Source organism: Grampus griseus, assembly GCF_964374135.1.
Source record: "Grampus griseus genome assembly, chromosome: 6".
Taxonomy (NCBI): Eukaryota; Metazoa; Chordata; class Mammalia; order Artiodactyla; family Delphinidae; genus Grampus; species Grampus griseus.
In genome coordinates this window covers 103,014,043-103,027,718 of record NC_139000.1, presented here as the reverse complement: position 1 = coordinate 103,027,718, position 13,676 = coordinate 103,014,043, and the positions used below count along the sequence as shown (strand labels likewise).

At 48.7% G+C, this 13,676-nt stretch overlaps 1 protein-coding gene across 3 annotated transcripts in view; it reads right to left on the bottom strand.

Moving 5' to 3' along the window:
* Positions 1-13,676, bottom strand: part of DPYSL2 (dihydropyrimidinase like 2) — a 115,803-nt gene that overhangs the window by 63,282 nt on the left and 38,845 nt on the right. The window contains exons 1-3 of one of the 3 annotated variants that reach the window (XM_082656021.1): positions 10,062-10,387; positions 6,642-6,730; positions 4,754-4,938 (exon numbers count right to left, since the gene is read on the bottom strand). In XM_082656021.1, coding sequence (XP_082512147.1) covers positions 4,754-4,938; positions 6,642-6,730; positions 10,062-10,100 — 313 coding nt within the window. In that variant the 5' untranslated portion in view covers positions 10,101-10,387. Of the gene's footprint in view, positions 1-4,753; positions 4,939-6,641; positions 6,731-9,433; positions 9,548-10,061; positions 10,388-13,676 lie in introns of those variants that run through there. The other 2 variants (XM_082656022.1, XM_082656020.1) reach the window with 2 other exon arrangements.

Genomic DNA, 13,676 nt, shown 5'->3' with positions numbered 1-13,676 from the left:
ACAAGAAGAGCCCAGGCTGCAAGGTGATGTATGGGCTGCAGAGGTAGGGATCAGGGCAGTGAGACTCTCAGAAGCTGGGGCCAAAATCCAGTAGAGACGACAAAGGTCTGGATTGGCAAAGGAAGAGATAACATGCCAAGAGATAATACAGAGACAGAATTAACTTGACACGGCACAAGGTGACCGTGGGTTTGAGTCAGCCTGACCCTGAGGGCAGCCCTCTCCAGGGTTGGGCGCTGGGGTAGCAGCAGGAGATGGAAAGACGAGGGCGAGTCTGACTGGGGGTGGCTGGGTGCGGGAATCGGGGTACCTCTGGGAGCCACATCCAGCAGGTGAGTGACAAGCCCAGAGTTCAGGAGAGACAGTCCCTTCCAGCCCCGAGGCATCTGGCTGTCCTCTCCTTGTCTGTGCTCAGGTCCCGTCCTGGTCTCTGCTGTACAGCAGCTTCAGGGCGGGGAAGAAGCCCCCTTGGGTGTGTTGTGCCGGGGGCTCCACACCCCTAGGGAAAGCCCTGAGTTCAGGTTAGCAGGAACATTCAGGCTCTCTTCGCCGAGCAGTGGCTTCCGATCCTTAGCGATCTAAAGTCTGTAGATCTGGCACGGACCCCCGAGATCCAGACTTTCCAACAGCTCCCCAGGTGCACTTGACAATCACCAGATTCAAGTACAGATTCACAGGTCCCATCAGCAGACTCTCCACTTCAAGGGGTTGGGTGGGCCCAGGAAGCTGAATGTTTTGGGAGGCGTTACCCCAAGTAACACCAGGGTACCCAGTCTGCTGACCATGCTTGGAGGACCCCTGCTCCCAGCAAATGTTCGGGTCAGACCCTACAGCTGGAGCCTCTTTTCTCTGCCTCCGTTGAGAGAGTTGAGATCCAGAGGGGGACTCTATGGAGATGGGCGGTTGCTGGTAGCTGATGTGAGATGGAACGATAATAACCACCACGGCTGAGTGATAACTGCGGGCCAGGTACTATTCTGATGCCTCCACTGTCGAGCTCTGTAACAACTTTCCCCGTTTTGCAGGTGAGGCGACCGAGGCTTAAAGCAAAGGTCACACTGCTGGCAGGTGGTGGAGTCACAGTCGCAGGTGTGCGCTCCACAACTGCCGCCTGCGCTGATGCGCGGGGTGAGTGCCCTGCCCTCTGGCTTCCCCTCTATAAAATGGAACTAACTGCTCCCGCCTGCTTCCTGGAGACGCTGGGGTCTCAACAACTCTGATGATCATAAAGTCCCCGGGGACGCCAGCAGCGCTTTCTCCAAGCAGCACCCCTGCCGCTTCCGTGACCCCTCAGCTGGTCTGAATGCCACCTACAGGGAGCAGGTCTAGAGCCTCTGCCCACGCATCACTGGATGGGAAGGGCAAAGGACATTCCCTCTGCCCCACACGGACGGCCCCTTACAAAGATAGCGTTGTACGTTTCTCAATGGGAGGCTCTGTCTGATGGCAATAATATTATTTTCTGCTGCTGACGTGTCACCTCCGTTCCCAAACTGGGAATATTCAGCTGCATGTTCCACCACAGGCTGTGCCATTTCAGACCGAAATGGAGCCTCCAGGTCCCGAGACCTGGGAAACACACAGCAAGCAGCAGGTGAAGACACGTCAGGTGACACGGCTTGGAGCAACTCAGAAAGCTGGGAGGGAGGGGCTGCAGGTGGTATGGTGCCAATTTCCTTCAGTGGCTTTTGTTTCTGTACGTTCTCACTTGAATCCCTTCAACGTGCCCGAAATACTTAGTTCTGGCCTCAATACTCATTAAAGAAGCTATCATCTCACCGAAGGAGCGGGTCGCAGGTCCCGACCCGCTAAGCTAGCTATGCCTCTTCGCAAGGCTCCCACTATGAAGCGGGCTCCAGCCGCGGACTCAGTTAAAGCAACGCAGAACGCATTACTGGCAAGCAGGAAAAAGCAGCCTGATTTCCTCATCTGTATTATTGCCACGTTATCTCCCGAGGGAAGGGCAGACAGTGGGAATTCTATAGAGGTCAGTAACCACAGGTGGGCATTTGCAGTAGATATTTTTCTCAGGATACACAAGCAGTGGAGTTTGGGGTGTGACCCCTGTGACCACATCGCCACTACCTCTGATTACTTTCGTCCTTTGAGATCTCCTTAAATCGCCCTCCTCTTTGGCTGCGTCACCACCCCTGCATTAAAATACGCTTGCATTCTGCTCCAGTGAGAGGGGCAGGCAGTCTGATTTCTCCCTCCTCCTTCGTTCCGAGCTGCCATAAGGTCATCCGCTGCCTATTCTGGGCCCTCGGTACAGGTGCAGGACTTGTGGAGACATCCCTGGTCCCTGCACACAAGGAACCCACCTGGCAGGAAGGGAAAGATGCCCACAACCGCTGAGAAAGAAGGCCAAAGGGAAGGTCAGGGTGTCAGCAGGAAGGGATGCGCCCACGTGTGACGGTGGTGGCGGGAGGGAAGGCAGAAAGGGACAAGAAGCAGGAGAGGGGCCAAGGCACCGGTCAGGTGTTGAGGAGCGAAAACGCACATTCAAGAATGCAGGATGGGGTCTTTCAAGTAAGTAGGAGAGAAAGCAGGGCTTTGATGCATCGTGACGCGAAGTGCATCAGATTGGAGGCAAACTCTGTCTCTGAGCTCAGTGAATTGCCAAACGTGGGCGCTGGAAAGGGCACCCAGGGTCATCTAGTGCAAATCCTTCACTGTGCAGACGAGCAGCCCAAAAGAGCGAGGTGACTCGTCCAACGTCACACAGCAAGTTAGTGCCCTGGTTGGGGTATTTCCACCTCGGAGGGCTGCCCCTCAGCCCAATGATAGATGTCACTGATCGCTCCCTTAGGAAATATGATTTGTGACCTATTAACACTCTGCGACCAAGGCACAGGCCTACAGGGCCCCCACAGGGACTCCAAACTGAGGCAGATTATAACCTTGGCTTGGTCCTCTAGGCTGACACCCAGGCCATCTGTGCTTCTCCAAGCTCCAGTGTGGCTCCACGGCTGGCCCTGGAGGAGGGGCGGAAATGCCCACTGGAGCCAGTGAGTCCTGACAGATGCCACTGACAAAACAGCAGGCGTCAACACTAGGCCAGAGTCCCAAGGGGTGTGCAGATGCCAACACCGCCACCACCAAGAACAGCACCCTCTAGGTTAGAAGGTAATACGTGCGGAAAGAAAGAGGAGGCAACAGGAAGGCTTAAACTTGGATGCTCTTTCTGATCAGTGATGACACCCCGAAGACCAGAAAGGACACAAGGAGGTGAGTGTGTGATTTAAAATGTCGAAGAGCTCGAACTAGAATGGAATAGCAGCGTTCTTCTCGGTGGTAGGGCAGACAAGAGGAAGCTTAGAAACAGACCCTAAAGTTACACGTAAAGAGAGCATCATTCTGTAAAGTAACCAGCAAGATAGGTTTTTTTCTAAAGCAGAAAGAGCTAAGTTCTTTCCACTTGGACCCTCTTCTGAACTGAACTATAAGCTTTTAAGACAGACTGTATATTGCCTTTCACTCCTGGATAAAATCTTTAAAAAAAAAAATGAAATAGTGCCAATGGCAGCAACATGGATGGACCTAGAGATTATCGTGCTAAGTGAAGTCGGACAGAGAAAGATAAATATCGTATGACATTACTTATATGTGGAACCAAAAAGAAAAAAATGATACAGATAAACTTATTTGCAAAACAGAAACAGACCCACAGACATAGAAACAAACTTATGGTTACCAAAGGGGAAAAGGGAGAAGGGATAAATTAGCAGTTTGGGATTAACAGATACACGCTACTATATATAAAATAGATAAACAACAAGGTCCTACTGTATAGCACAGGGAACTATATTCGATATCCTGTAATAAACCATAATGGAAAAGGATATGAAAAAGAATAGATACATAGAGATATATAACTGAATCACTTTGCTGTACACCTGAAACTAACACCACATTGTAAATCGACTACACTTCAATAAAAAAATAAAAATTAAAAAAAAAAAGTGTGTCTGGTGGGCCACTGTGCAACTTGCCTACCTCCTCAAACTCAAAATGATATCTGCCAAAGGGACAATCAACAGGCATGCTGGAAACCTCCCATTCACAAGCAAACCCTTCACATCTGTTAGGAAATATACTTTAGATTTAGCTGAATGAAAAGCATAAATCCAACTGAGCGATGCTTACAGGGCACCCAGCTGTTCACAGCAGCAATTTTCATATCTAAACAACTGATATCTGTGGGTGCTTCTGCAAGCAGGGCCGCCCAATTCCATTTATGTCAAACCCAGGCCAGGAAGTAATCCCTCCACTTGATTTTCCTATCAGTGGAATTGACGTTCCTGGTTCAACAGTTCATTTGCTGTACCCCGGCCTCATTCCAAGAAGATACACACTCAGGAATTCTTTAAAAGTCAAAATCAAATAGTTAGGAGCAAAGGCTCAAAACTCACAGCTTTGAAGATTACTCCAAATGCTGTGTTTTCCAAGTGACCACAATCAAATCACATTTTTCAGGTTAAGGAAGACAGAAGTTCTCAAGCAGAGAAAGCAAGAAGCCACTCTTTTATCCTACAAAAATTCTCTAGAAGCGTATTCTCAAGTTCAACTGGAGAACCTCGGGGCTGGACAGAAAATGAGACTAAGGGTGGCCCACCCTCACCCCCTTACGTGGTAGATCCGTCCACTGCTTAGTTCCGCAACCTTTAGAAGGAAAGGCTCAAACAACACAGACTCATTTTTCAAACGATAATGGTTCCCAAGCCCTGAGATTATTCTTTGTAAGCTGTCTTACTGATCATGGTGGTTCCCCCAGCCAGGGCTGCCTTGGTGCCTTGAAAGAAGTCATCAGCAGAGGTCATCCCCTGATCAGGCATCTGGAAGCGGGTATGGACATCGATCCCTCCAGGGATCACCATTCTGGAATGGGCTTCAATGGTCTTCACCCCTCCTGGCACAATCAGGTTTTCTCCTATTTGCCTAAATAAACAGGGTAGGTGACAATGATTGTAAAGAAATGTCCTAAATCAAACAGGATCTGACAGACATTTTCACCACGCCATAAACAACCCTTCCCTATGTTCTAAAGACTCTTCAGATTATTGTTATCATTCATAATCTGTGCACCCCTCACTCCCCACCCTCAAGAGGCAATGCAGAGCATACTAGAAAACAAAATCTAAATAAGGCATCAGAGGCCAATCAAAGAGGCTTAGTTACCAGAAAACCCATATGATCAAATGATAACAAAGCCCTGAGATATTTACATAAAATATCACTATACTTTCCTTACAACACACTCAGTTGAGTTAATTATCCTGTAACAATTTTCTCCAGACCTGGTTGCACTTTACAAACATTTATTTTCACCATATCCTTTCCAACTAAGAGAAGTGAGGAGTAGAAGGGTAGGGAATAGAACAAAACAAAGCAAAGATAATAATAAGAAGTAAACACTATGATTGCAACTATTTAAAAATTTGGAAGCATGTGATCAGCAACTCAGATAACAAAGGCGGCAAAATTAATATTCGTTAAGTTGGGTAACAAGGATTCATTTCCAATTTTTAAAAAATATCTCTGCTACCTCTTTATGCTAGTTTTTGGAAAAGGAAAAAGTAATCAAGGGGGAGTTGGTAAAGTTCTAAAACAAATTAGTGATGACTCAAAATATCACACAGGCTTGTTCACTTCTAGGCCAGAGTCTTACAGACCAGATCATGCTGCTTTCCACTCGGGGGAAAATGGAACATGAAAGTCATGGTATTTCAGAGCCTGGAGCTGAGACTGTCACAAGCAAACACACATGGAGAAAACATTAAATGTGGAAATGTTAAAACCTCTTTTAGGATCGTAAATCAGGGTGTGAGTTTCCAGGCAACAGACACGTCCACTACAATTTTCCACTCCTCTGGACTGGTTTGCTGCTTGCCCTTGATAAATGCTGCTTATTTAAAAGATGTCATTTGCAGCAGTGTTTGTCTTTAAACAGATGTGCTATTTCTTCAGAGCCCTCTGAGCTGTCCCAGTCGGAAGGGCACGAGGATATTGAGGCGTTCTCAGCTCACTTAACCCTCTAGGACCCAAAAATATCCTAATTCAGTAACTGCTTTGTTGTTTTCTCCTTTGAAACACAATATACAATAAACACGAGGGCAGTCCCATTTGTGTTAGTTGCCACTTAAAACATGAAACCTAAAATTCCCTCGGAATGAGGCAGTAATTTGTCTCTGTGACGTAGTAATTAATTTGGTGTCCATTGCCCCCAACAACTTGGATTCTTGATTAAGAAGGCAGATGTGCTATCATGATAGAAGAGGCTGTACTTCACGTTTGTGTCCTTTGATTGTCCTATCCACCCCACACAAGTACATTCTAGTAAAACCTTTAATATAGTCAATGGATCATAACCTGAGTATGTGGCAACAAGAAGATGTGTCACCTCGGTTAAAAATAGTCAATTACATAACACGTAAGGAAATGGGTGTGCATTTAATTGTGGTTTTGAATTCCCTAAATCTGAGTTTTCAAACTCACTAATTACCACCAATCAAACTAGGCTTAAACAGATACTGAGTTAGTCTCTAAATCACTACAGCTTGATACTACGGGTGTGAACTGTAGCTAATGCTTAGGAACACTGCAAGGTACCCAAATTTGTGGCAATATTGAGTTACACTTACTTGATCAACCCATCTTCCATGTATATGTCTGCATAGAATGACTGGTCGTCATTAACGATTTTACCTCCTTTGATCAGAAGACGATCACTCTGAAACAAAGAAGTAGTAAGGTCACAATTCATAACTGATCCATGAGAAACAGTTGGTAGTAAGATAAATGAGCTAAGACCACATTTTCACTGCTCAAAAGTGATGCTCAAAATGAGCCCATTTTGGAAAGACTCAGTGACAAAGGTGAATCTGTATTTGGCAATCTACTCATCACTTGATGAGTCAGAACATACTGGCAAAGCCTCAAAGCTTATCCTAGAGAAAAAAAAGAAAAAGAAAAAAAACACAACAGAGACAACAACCATCTATTTCCATTAGACCTACAAGCACAAAAGAAAAAGAATGAAAAAAACAGCCTAACAATCTTCCTTTAAAGATCAGTAAAAAGATTTCAGATAAAGAAGGCAATCACTTTAAATGGCTTTAGGCTAAACTTCATCTGAAAAAAATAATACACCCACATGTAGCGGAAGTCGATTCTTGTTGAGATTTGTGTCGGGAAAATTTAACCAAAAGTCTGTTGTCATGGGATACTATACACAAACACACTTTGTTCATCCATAGCAATGTTTCAATTCAGTATGTTCTTTATATTTGCATTTATCCTCGAGGTAAATCACAATTGTAGCAAAGAGGGGGAAAAAACCACTTCGAACATGCACCATTTTAACTATTAAGCTGTTAAGAAAAAGGTAAAGTTTTAGAATAAAGTAGGTGAGATGGCAAGTTCTAAAATCTAACACTATTATTGACTGTACACAATACTGATACTTTAATTGGTACAAAAAATATATGACAAGCAGCATATAAGAGCCAAGAATGTAACAGAAATGTTACATTATGATTCATCTCTATCCCAAGTGCTGTTCATGGAATGCTATGCCACTTCAAAGAACGGCGTTCATTTTGACAATGGTTAACTCAAAATTCAGTTAAGAATAATATTCTCAGCAGGTGCTTTATATTTAGCACCTACCAAGAAGAAATTACAGCAACTTTTTAAAAGTATATATAAGCTACTAGAGACCTAGAAAAAAAGATACTTCTACACAGAAATGCACACACCCCTGGGTTTAGAAAGTATTTATTGTTTTTCTAACATCATGAGAAACACTAAGATTATTTTAATTGTTACACTGTAGGGACCTTCATCCTGCTGTAGGGTTTGGAAAGTCAAATGGGAATAAATAGTCAGCAACGATTCCTGCATTTATATAAGGCAAAGGTTAAGACCTTTACAAAATCCTGTCCTGTAAACCATGTCACCCAAGCCTCAAATCAAATCTGTGAGGTGATGGGAGCTAGATTCTTGTCTCAAGGACACATAAAGAAACTGAGGCTCAGAGATGTTAAGCCACTGGCCCAAGGTCACCTGATCCAGTGCACTTATCTGTCTACAATGATCTCCCCCTTTTCCGCAGAATCCAGCTCTGATGGGATAAACATCGCCTGGGAGGCAAAGAGAAGCCCTGCCCTTCACCACCTGTTCCCCTTAGTCACTGCAGTACCTGTTCCAGCCATCATGCAAATCCCCGAGCCAACATCTTGTTGAGAAACATCACAGCCCCGCTCACTCGAGTGGCATCTTACATAACAGGCTGGCCGTGCTGACGGAGGAAAGGAAACCATGCTATAGGTCCTACGATAATGCCACCAGATTTTGTTAAAGGGCAGAGGGGGCGCTCTTCTAAAAAATCAGTCTTGTTGATTGTTTGCTTTTTGAATTATTTTCTCCCCACACTGTCAAAACGAAACTGCCTTTTTCATTCACGAAGACAGCAGAGTACTTGTGGCTTGCAGCAAATCTGCTTTCCACCCCACCCCCCAGATTCCTTCCTGCAGTGCAAGGAACACATAACGCTGGGTCCCCCGGCGCTCTGCCCTTTGGGATCTCGGGTCCTTGGCCCTCAAGAAAAAGCTAGTACCCACCCCCCGCTGTAGAAGAGCTCATCCTATAAATCCTCCCGAGCACACGCCCCTTCCCCTGTGCATGTGCTCCCACATCTCTCTCCTGCGGATGGGTGTGCCCTTGTACATCCAGTGGAAGTCGGGGTACCCGTGGCTAAGGAGGAAACCAGAGCGAAAGCACTCCCTCAAACCCAGCCCTAAACACATCTGGACTTTTCAAAAATTCTTTCGGTCACCGCCTCAGCCCTGGGTTCTACCCAGCAATCAGCTGGCCCATTGCGATTGCACATCATTACATAACAATGAATTTCCCTCGCGTTCCTCCCTCCCCGGGATTTCATTCGGGGATGTAGAGAAATAGGACTGGCGAGACTTTTCCGGGAAAAGATGGGGAGAAGATGGGGGCGGGGGAGCGGCGGGAACAAGAACCTGTGTTCATCGCCGAAGCATCGCAAAGTCATCGCTTGGAGCTTCTCGTGATTTACAAACTAACAACCCCAGGCCCCAGAGCTGCGCCGGCATCTCCGGCCTCTGCGATCATTGTCTGGCCGAGGCCGGGCCATCTGCTCCGCGCGTCGCGCAGCGCCATTACCTCCCAGAGCCCGGCTCGGCGCTGTCCCCAACGCCCACCCTCCCAGCCCGCTTTCCCCAACGCCCACCCTCCCAGCCCGCTTTGTATGCGCCAACACGGACGCCTCCCCGGCTGCAGAAGGGGCAGAAAGACACAAGAAAGCGAGCCCAGAGCCGCCAGGGTCCCAGCCCCAAACCACCGGGCGAGGAAGCCGAGAGGGCCACCAAAAACCGGACCCGGTCAACAAAAAGCCCACGCCTACCTCCCCCCCTCCTCTGCTCATCACCGCGTCCCTGTTTTTCCTTCCCGTTTCCACAGGATCCCGGTACACCCAGCCCTTTTCAGCATCCCTCTGCTGTCATTACGCCTCCGAGCTAAAGCCCGCTCCTTTTACTGAGGAACCGGAGGAAGGCTCCAGAAAGCCCTTTATGGTGGGTGGCGGGAGATACAGGGAGAATCCATTTCCCCATCTCCCCATCCAGCTCCTGGAGTCCAGCTCCTGGAGTCCAGCATCGCAGCACGCAGCCGGGAGAACAATATCCGAGCTTCAACCATGCATATTCAATCTGGCATCCATTTGCTTACACCCCGCAGGCCAGCACTACAGCATCTCGCTCTGACAATAAAAGGATACAGCGGATCTGGCGCGCTACCTAAAACGACCTTAATGCACTCACGCTCCTATTTTAATGCCTTAGAAACTATATGGCTTACAATTCTATAGGATTGCGTCTCCCATCACGATCGCCTTCTTTAGCAACAAGGGGAAAAAAGGAAAAAAAAAAAAGTTGGGTCTCTCTTCCTCCCCCTCCTTTAAAAAAAATTCCTTATATGTTCTGTGCCACAAAAGGTTGCTGGCCGATCGCAGATTTCACAAGTACCAAACTCACCGTGATGCGTGGAATATTTTTCTTCCCCTGATAAGACATCTCTCTCCTGGGAAAAAATTAATTTCAAGAGGGCAGCTTTAAAACAAAAATTGCCCGGAAAGAGACTTGGTATTTTTTGCAGGATTGAAAAATGTGCAGCCGCTTAGCTGGTCTTGCTGATAGAAATTTTCAGGAATGTTAAGGGATAAATGCAATCCTCTGTCTCCCTTTCTTCCTCTCCTCCAACACTGCCTCAGCTAGGGTGGAAAAAAAGAAAGAGAGAGAGGGAGAGAGAGACAGAGAGACAGAAAGAGAGAGAGACAGAGCAGTAGGGAAGGGGGTGGAAATAAACTACAGCAATAAAAGCCTCGGTTCAAGTCGGCCACCGCGGCGCATGCGCCGCCAGCCACTCCCTTTCCTCTCAGGCCAAACCCGTCCGCTTCGAGATAGACGAGTCCTGATTGGCCACAATCGTGGGATATGCAAATGAGTGCAGGCGGGGAGGGGTGCGGCGCGAGAGCGCGAATTGCTGCAGTGTGCGGCCGAGGGCGGCGGTCGGTGCGTGCGCCCGAGCGGGGAGCGCGCCTTTCGCGCCCTTTCTTTGCACTGGTGCATCGGCCACCCGGGCTGGCAGCGGCCCCAAATGCAGCATCAGCATCGCAGGGACAGCGGAGGGGTGGTCATTATGGGCAGGGAGAACCGCGCCCCGCGACGGTGGGCTTCGGTGCGGCCCGGGCGGCGGGCTTCGGTGCGGCCTAGGCAGCACGCACCCGCTCGCGCGCGCCCCGGTGGATGCTCGCCCGCGCGCCAATCCGCGGAGGCCGCCGCTGCAGCCCGCGTGGGGTGACTGCGCCGAGCCAATAGCTTTGCTGGCGGCGAGCGCGCGACTGCACGGCCGGCCGGCGCCGCGCCGCCCGGGAGGGGCGCCCAAGTACTCCTCCCGCCGCCGTCGCCTTTCGCGAAGGCTCGCTCGGCCTCCGCCCAGGAGTCGAAGGGGGAATTCAGATGGCCGCGAGCGGAGGGAAGGGGAGCGGGGCGGGGAGTCTCCGCGCGGCGCCGCGCCGGCCGCGCCGGCCACGCCCAGCCCCGGAGAGGGGCCGCTGGCCGCGGGCCTGCGGGCGGCCGGCGCCGGGCTGGGCTCCCCCGGGGTAGAGGAGCGCGGGCCCGAGGTGAGGCAGCAAACAGGAAGTGGAGCCGGAGGCCGGGCTTCGGGCATCAGTGGCCTGGCTAGCTAGCTGGAAAGGAAAGTCCGAAGCCCTCACTGCTCTGAGTAGGGAAGGAAGGCAGCCGGGGAAGACTGTAGCCCGCTGCTGGGGATGGAAACCCCGCCCTGAAACGTCCTTTTGTGCCTTGGGGTCGCAAGGAACTTAGGGGCAGCGGGGGAAGCAGCAGCCGCCTGTTGAGACCGAAAAAGGCCCAATCTAGGGCCCGGGTCTCCTCTTTAACAGTCACGCTCACCTACACCCATTTCGGGGTATGATGGAGAGAGTGCATTTCGCTGCTGCCTGCAGTTTTGTTGAGGAGAAACTGTTGGGATTGCAGCGCCCTAAGGGCCCAAAGGATTTGCATTGCTATAGGCGGGCCCATACTTCACATAATGAGGCCGGAAGCCGGGAGATAAACTGGAGAAGCAGGAGGAATGAAAAAAAGGCGAGCTTATATCCTGAAAAGCAAGGGATCCTGAGTCATGGAGAGAACCTCCAAGAATCTGAGTTTAAAACACGGGGAGACTTGACTCCCCAGCCAGAGATCCTATCACACTTACAGCAGCTTTTAAGGCCTCTCTTCTTGGGCTAGCAACTGAGCCGGCTGGGACCCCTTGCCTCTGTCCAAGTCCTGCTCTGATGCTCTTACTTCAGAATCCCTGTAGAAGGAAAAAGCTGGACCAGTTGATCCCGAGCAATCTACCAAAGGTCATCTCTTTGGAAAGCTGCCCAGACAGGTACAACGACAAACATCTGGGCTGGCCCACAGCTTTGGGCTTCTCTGCTTGAGATCAAACAATAGATAGAATCCCTACATAATCTAGGCCTTCAGGCAACCATGAAAAAGAAAAACAAAGAATCTAATTGGCTCACACCTGATCAGCAAAGATTAGCCAGATAAATGCAAAATAATCCTGAGGCTACTATGGGCCCATGTTTCAAAGTCTTTCTGCATCTGGCCACTTTGGATGGTTATTTGTCTTCCAGAAGGTGTAAAATGCACCCTTTCATTCCTATTCCTGTAAATTCTGAAGTCCCAGAAAGGGGCTGTGAGGCCTGCAGCAAGCTTCCCGGCTGGTTATTTCATTCCAGTTCCAATTAGCTGTGCATCTTAAAAATAAAAAGGGAGCACTTCCCTCTCCAACTACGTGATGTGCTAAGAGCCAAGTGAGTTGAAGTCAGCAAGTATTGGTGTCACCCTAAAAGGGTCAAAGTCACAAGTCTGAGAAAGCATAGAATGCACCCTCCTACCCGAGAAAACCCACTGTAGGTTCCAACTAGCAGTGGTGGGGGAGAGGGCAGCAGGGGGACGCGTGTCCTATTAAATCATAAGGAAAATACTACCTGGCAAACAAATAATGAGTCAAATGAATGTAAAACAAAATAACCTCTAATTCCATTATTTGTTTATATTCTTGTTCTGTCTTCCTGCTCCTGAACTGCTTGCTCATAACAGCTTTAACTATACCTTGTTAGTTATCAGTTTGCCCTTGAATATTTTGCTCCCAGGAGCTTTTATGTCCATCTTATTTGTATCAGCCTTGTTTCTATACCCATTCATATGAGGTTCCTAGTCCAAGATAACTGACATTACCACTCATAAATATCTAAAGATGTAAGGTGTAAACTGATTTGTCTGTTCTGAGTAGAGCCTAAGAGTATTTGGCACATAGAAGATTCCAAATAGTTTTAACTGACCAAGGAAAAAACTGTCAGCAATCTGCATTTTTTAGCATACTTCCCACTCAATGCAATGCAGAAAAGCAAAGGACGTGGGGGAGACTTTTCCACCCACTCTGCATTGATTGACTTGTTAATATACAGTATTTTTACACTGTCTTTAGGCAAACACTCAATAACAATTGCCTGTAAAGTTAAAAATCATTGTCCCTGAACTATATAGATGAACCGATTCTCGGGCATTGATTTTTCTGAATTTTTAAAAAGTTAAAGTATTATGGGCTTCCCTGGTGGCGCAGTGGTTGAGAGTCCGCCTGCCGATGCAGGGGGCACGGGTTCGTGCCCCGGTCTGGGAAGATCCCACATGCCGCAGAGCGGCTGGGCCCGTGAGCCATGGCCGCTGAGCCTGCGCGTCTGGAGCCTGTGCTCCGCAACGGGAGAGGCCACAACAGTGAGAGGCCCGCGTACCGCAAAAAAAAAAAAAGTTAAAGCATTATAAGCTGGCCTAGTCCACATTCATGACCCCTTCCCAGAGCCCCTGCCTCCCCACTTCCCATACTCCTCCCCCAGCATCCAGAAAGAGCAAGAAGTGATGAACAGCGGGTTAATGAAATGGTTCTATCCCGGGCATCCTGGTGATCTGGAGGAAGGGAGAACTTGCCTCGTGATCCATGAGCAGCAGGGGTGAGTTCTACTCCAGGGCTGCACCTGACCGACCACAGTCTCTCTGGAGCCTCATCTCCCACCTCTC